Source organism: Dasypus novemcinctus, chromosome 31 (genome assembly GCF_030445035.2).
Source record: "Dasypus novemcinctus isolate mDasNov1 chromosome 31, mDasNov1.1.hap2, whole genome shotgun sequence".
Lineage (NCBI taxonomy): Eukaryota > Metazoa > Chordata > Mammalia > Cingulata > Dasypodidae > Dasypus > Dasypus novemcinctus.
Genome location: NC_080703.1, coordinates 25,950,538 through 25,956,537, shown reverse-complemented (window position 1 = coordinate 25,956,537; position 6,000 = coordinate 25,950,538). Strand labels below are relative to the sequence as shown.

The 6,000-nt window shown below is 41.5% G+C and overlaps 1 protein-coding gene across 2 annotated transcripts in view; it reads right to left on the bottom strand.

The window, feature by feature from the left end:
- Nucleotides 1-3,031: 3,031 nt before the first annotated feature.
- OSBPL10 (oxysterol binding protein like 10) overlaps nucleotides 3,032-6,000 on the bottom strand; it is a 380,443-nt gene continuing 377,474 nt past the window's right edge. For both annotated transcript variants that reach the window (XM_058290903.2, XM_058290904.2), the window contains one exon: nucleotides 3,032-4,371. In XM_058290903.2, coding sequence (XP_058146886.1) covers nucleotides 4,327-4,371 — 45 coding nt within the window. In that variant the 3' untranslated portion in view covers nucleotides 3,032-4,326. The remainder of the gene's footprint in view (nucleotides 4,372-6,000) is intronic.

Below are 6,000 nucleotides of genomic sequence, written 5' to 3'. Positions count from 1 at the left end.
AAAAAACAAACAAACAAAAAACCACACTGTCTTGGTCACTGTAACTTTTCAGTAAGTCTTGACAATCAGGTCATGAGAGTGCACCAACTGTGTTCATCTTTTTCGAATTGAAGATGGCCTTTTAGTAAATACCTTGGCATCTGCCAAAGAAAAGCCCCGGACAGCAGTTAAAATGGCAGGACAGGCTACTCAAACTCCTGTGACGGGGGAGAAGAGAAGCCAGCGGCACTGATGGCGACTCCACGTAGCCCAGAGGTAGCTGGATGTTTTTAAAGGCACCAGAGGAAAGGGAAAGGGAAAGTGGAACTAGAAAATTACCGTGGGGTCTGGAAGTGGAGATTGAGCTTATGGAAGAGCCAGGTAGCTGTGCATGCTGAGAACAGTACACTCTGTGCTTTAGCAGCGTTGCATCATCTTAGGTGAGAGCTCGGGATGGGATCAGGGGCCCATTCGGTGACATGGGCCAGCATTATGCAAATCCACACTAAAGTCTGGACAAGTCTCTGGGGCAAAGTGTGCACAAATAGTGGGGCCAAGCAGAGTCTCTTCAGGGCTTCCCAGACCACAGGCATAAACTGCGTATTCTTGGGCAAATAAGGATGTATTGTCACCCTCCCTATAACTGACAAAGGACTAATATCTGTAATTTATAAAGAACTCTTAGAAATCAATTTGGAATGTCATTAACCTATCAGAAAAAAAAGATTTTGATTAGCCCTTGACAGAAGATCCAAATGGCAAATATATATATATGAAAAGGGACAAACCCTTGTTAAGCTTTCCTATCATAGGTTCAGAAAATGTTGGCATTTCATATACCACTTATTTAATAGTCCTAATAGTATGATAGCCATGTTATAAAAATTTCAAAATACTGTATATCATTTGAACTAAAAACGATCAGTTGAAGAAAGAACTTTCAGTTTGGGGAGATTAAGCAGCAAAAGAACAAACTTCTAAACTAGTAAAAAGTTTAGCTAAAACTATTACCAAGAATACAGAAGAAATTTGCTTTTCTTAAAATTTGTACCAAGGAAAACAGGGCTCATCAATGACTCTGAGAAAAAAAATTAAAGGTAATTTCCTTGTTCTGATTAATGTAAGTTCAATATAAAGGTGAAACAAAATCTGCTGATATTCTTAAATGTTTATGTATATTTATATTCTCCTGAAATTAATACTGTCATAATTTTGTGAACAGTTTTACACAAAAGATAGTAAATGTCTTAAGCATAAGAGCTTGCTTTATGGACAAAATCAGTTATCTATGAATATCATGTATATATTTGCAAACCCCTCTTAAATCCACTCCAATTTTAGATTTAACAATCAATTTTTTGAGAATCCTTTCATTTATATGTAGACTATAATTATATGGTACACTTTTTTCTTATTTTTTTAATAATTTAAACTGAAAAATGGTCTACCAAGAAAGAAAAAAAGAAACAAAACCACCAAGTTTGCTAAAATTTACAAATCAGTGTTGAAGAGGTGAAAAAAACATTTCTGGTGGCAGCTTAAACTGCTAAAATCACTGTAGAAAACTTGGTAAGCATTAGCCAGAGCAATTAACGCTATACATACCCCAGACCAAGCAATTCTACTCCTACATGATACAAGAAATGCTCTTAGCCACATAATAGCCCAAACCAGAAAGAACTCTGAAGTCTATCAAAAACAGGTTAAACTAACAGTGGTGTGTTCAGATAATGGAATACTATCAGGGAAAAAATGAACTTTTATAAGGAACACCACGGATGACTTTAAAAATAAAATTTTGGTAAAAAAGCTATTCAAAAGAATATAAAATTTGTAAACATATAGTTCAAAAACAGGTAAAAACTAGTTTATACTGTTTAGGGATACATACGTAAGTGCTAATGTTACAAAAGCCAAACAAGGGAGTGATTACCCCAGTTTGGAGCAGCAGTGGGGGGGGGGGGGCGGGGGGCAGGAAGGGGGGCTCCAGTTAAGAAAGGGTAAGCAGGGGGCTTCTGGAATGTTGGGCATGTTCTCTTTCTTGAGTTGTACTTCCCTGTGTGTCTGCTTTAAAATAATTCATTACCCCGTACATTTGCTTTTTGCACTGTGCTTGTGTTATATCTCACAAAAGACGTAAAAGAAAATGAGCAAATAGAGCAGCTCCTCACACTGACTGACAAAATGTTGGCTCACATAAGAAAACTATGCTATAACATACACAATATGATTCCATATGTGCAAAGCCCAAAAACAGTTCAAACTAAATATGTTATTTAGAAACACGCAGCGTGTGTGATAAAAAGTAAAGCCGGATGAATATCAGTGTTAACCGCTTAGGGTAGGGAGGGGGGGTACAATTGTGTAGGGGCATAAAGGTGCTTTTTTATTTATTTTAACAAAGGTGGCTTTTAAGGTACTGGCAAACGTAGGTTTCTTTACTGGAGGGCTGGTTATATGGATGTTTTATAATTACTATTCCATCTGTACATATGTATTCTATAAATCTTCTGCATATATGATATTTCATGATTTTTTTAAATAAGGCAAAGTGTACACCCTCTCCAAAAAAAAGACAGAAAAACAAAACAAAACCGATGAACCTTCTCCATGTTTTATTTCCCAGACTGTTTATGTTTATGCTTTGGAGTAAGACCAGAAAATTCAAGAACAGCTCAGTGATGAGTTTTCAGTCTTTTCAGTGAGGTTTTTTCCCTCAAACTAGCATCTGTTCTGCTTGTCCTCAAACACCTCACTCACCCAGATATTTTTAGACTGTGGACCTGACCAGGCCTACTTCATCTGGCAGTGACTCTTCCCACAAAACAAAACACTTACTGGCTATGGGTTAACTTTTCTTTTCAACGTGTCAGAAAATAGGCCATAAATCATGTTTATATGGTGGACTTTTAAATGTGTTAAAAACACTGTTCTGATGTAAATATGGTGTTCACATCAAATGAACAATTAGCAGTTCCTAACCCATAAAAAATTGAGCCCATTAGGAGGCACCAACTATTGAACTCCTAAAAGTAAAACACAGACACACAGATAAGTATAATATTTAATCGAAATATATTTGTCTAATATCTACAAATTGTGAACAATTGGTCTTAAGAAAGCAGACAAAAGGCACAAAATTAGTATTACTACAGAGAAGCTTTCATGCTACTGGATTTTATAAATATTGTCATTGGAGTGGTACAGTAAAAAATAAATTAAGCATTGAGCAAAAACCAAAGACTACATCTTTCCCTTTGTTTTCCATTCTGGTCTCATCTTTAACGTCATTTGTAAATGCTGAGGACTGAAATTCAACTGCAGACACCGTGTAACGTTCATACAGGCTTTATGTTTTAAATCACAGTGGTTTTCTTGCAGAGTTTGGGTCAAACCAGAGAGGTGCATTAAAAAAAAAAATCCACAGGAAATTCTTTTCTATTTCCCCAAACTAAATACAAGATTGAGGCCATCACTGTGCATGTTTATAAGTACATGTGAATATTTAACTTTTTAAAGCCCTTTTTCATCACAAAAATAGAAAGTCTCCACATGATTTGTTTCCTGCTGTAAAAGCAGCAGCTTCAGAGAAATGTGTGGCTAGTGCTTTGATTATGAGAAACTGTCAGAAAGCTTCTGGGGTAAATCAATGGGAGGAGAGTTCTGGGCTGGGGTCTCCCTCTAGGTTGTGCCAGAGATACTCCATCATGGAAGGCTCTGGCATAAACCTTTCAACAATTTCCTGCCCACCCTCCATCCAGGAGAAACCAGCAGTTTATATTTCTTGGGTGACGACAGACAGAACGTTGAGGTGGGGAGGGAACAATAATTGTGCAATGGCAGCCTCACACACTTCTACCAGGGATGTGCCGCTTTCCGCCATATGCATGTCGGCTGGGCCATGCCAGTTCACCTCTCTTTTCTCAGAGGAGTTGACTGGGAAAGAATACCTTTGTGAATGCAAAACATTTTTGGCAAAGTGAAAAATAGAAAACCTCAAACCTCATAGATAAAAAGGAGCTTATAATTACCAACTTAAACCTTGGTAGTACAGTATTTACATGTGGAATAATACCCAGCAGGCAGGTGGATATAGTGCGTGTGAACACAGTGTGCAGGGCACTCACACACAGACCTGCGTACACACACATGCCCCAAATGGCTCTTGAACAAATTCAATCCTCTGGCAGAGTTCGGGGGGTGCATTTTTCACAGTATATAATTCTTCTCAGTTACCATTTCTTGGATATCAAGAGGTTTCGGTGAATACCAACAGAACCTTGATACTGTACCACTTTAATTCCTACAAAAACGGGACTATTTTGGAAAGCTCTGCACCTCCACTCATCAATGTGCCTTCCAGAGAGGATTGGAGTATACCCAGCCATCGCCCTGCAAGAGAAGGAGGGAGACATGACATGGAGACTGCTCGGTGGGAAGAGGGGGTACACCAGCATGCTCCCCAGCCTCTAATCCCCGAGATGCCAGGCTGGAACCTGAGAGTTACACTAGTTAATGCTCGGGACCACTGCTACCCTGCTTGTCACAGCCAACCCCGCCTCAGCCCGACCTATCTTCCTGTCTTGGCATTTCAGGAAGAACGCCACTAAATGAAAACGATGAAAAGAAGGGGGAAAAGACACCAACCAAGTGAGAGAAAGGCAAGAATCCAAACACTGATGGTCCTGGATTGGAAAGGAACAACTGAAAGTTAACAACTGTGGTATTTTTATCCATTAGTCACCCCCAAGTCTTCCGTTATGAACAGCCTGGTTTTTATGACGCCCAAGGGGCAGAACTGTGTTTTCTGTGGTCGTTCTGGATTTTAGTACACAACTTTCCACAGATGCCAGGCAAACCAGCTGTTGTAGAGAGACCAGCTCTGCCTCTTGGAAGGATCCTTCAGGGATTTACCTCACCTGGGCAAGGCTTCCAGACAGAGTCCCCACTCAGTGGCCCGTAAAGGTGGTCTCCCAAGCAGCCTTCCCGCCCAAACCTGAAGGCTCCTCTCGATCCACAGCCCTCAGGTCCTGCCTCTGGGAAGAACAGTGGCTGCCTCTTGCTCCTGACCATAAACCCAACTCAAGGTTACTCTGCTGCCCTAACTCACCTGTGGCCTCATGTCTAGACGAAGTAATCCCAACTAGGAATCCTTCCTTGCAGCAGAAGCCAGAAGTTTAGCAGCACACGGGCCAGAGAAAGCCCACAGACATTTCAATCGGCTCCAGGATTTTAAAGTTTTTAAAACTCCCTGACAACATATGAAAATCTCATAAAAACCCAGATTTCTGGCTCCTCTTGAAAAACTGGGCCATCAATCTGTGGTCGCCTGGGAGTGGGTGCACCCATGCCCTCCAGATACAAGCTCGTCTGCCCAGTCCTCCCGGGTCAGCTTCTTTCATCTATGTTCCCTGTCTGGCTCCTCGGGGCTGGCTTGAAAGACCGTGCCTCCTACACCTGCATAATTTCCAATTCTGTTCCCAATTTCCCCACAACTTCAAGGAAAGATCAAAAGGGTGTCAAGTGGGCACACAGTGCCTCACTCCCTTGCCCAGGGAGCGGGCAGTCGTGTGCACAGCCTTTCTGCTTTCCAGCATCATTTTCCTGGGTGATTGGGAGCAGCATTTTACACACAGAGCCCAAGTCCATCCCATGTGGTCCACAGGAGGCAAAGCTGGGAAACAGGGCTTCTCAACCAGGAGGTCCTGCCCTCCCACACGCGGAGAGGGGCAGTGATGTGCTTTGCAACTAACTAGTTACTGATGGTAAAGTAACAGAGGTTGGGAATGGTTATCTTTTCTTAAGTTGACATGAGAACAGCATCCAGATAGGCAATTCCATTCCCTTCCCAGTCTGGTAGGTTGATGGGCTTTTCTGACTGGAAGATGCCAGAGGGGAAGAGTCAGTTCCCAGTTCTGTCCATGCATGGGTTTTAGGCCTCGAGACACTAGCATAAATGTTACTGCAGAAAACCCGTCTGAAAGCCTGGCCCAAAGCTAGAGCCAGAGCAGCAGCCCCCAG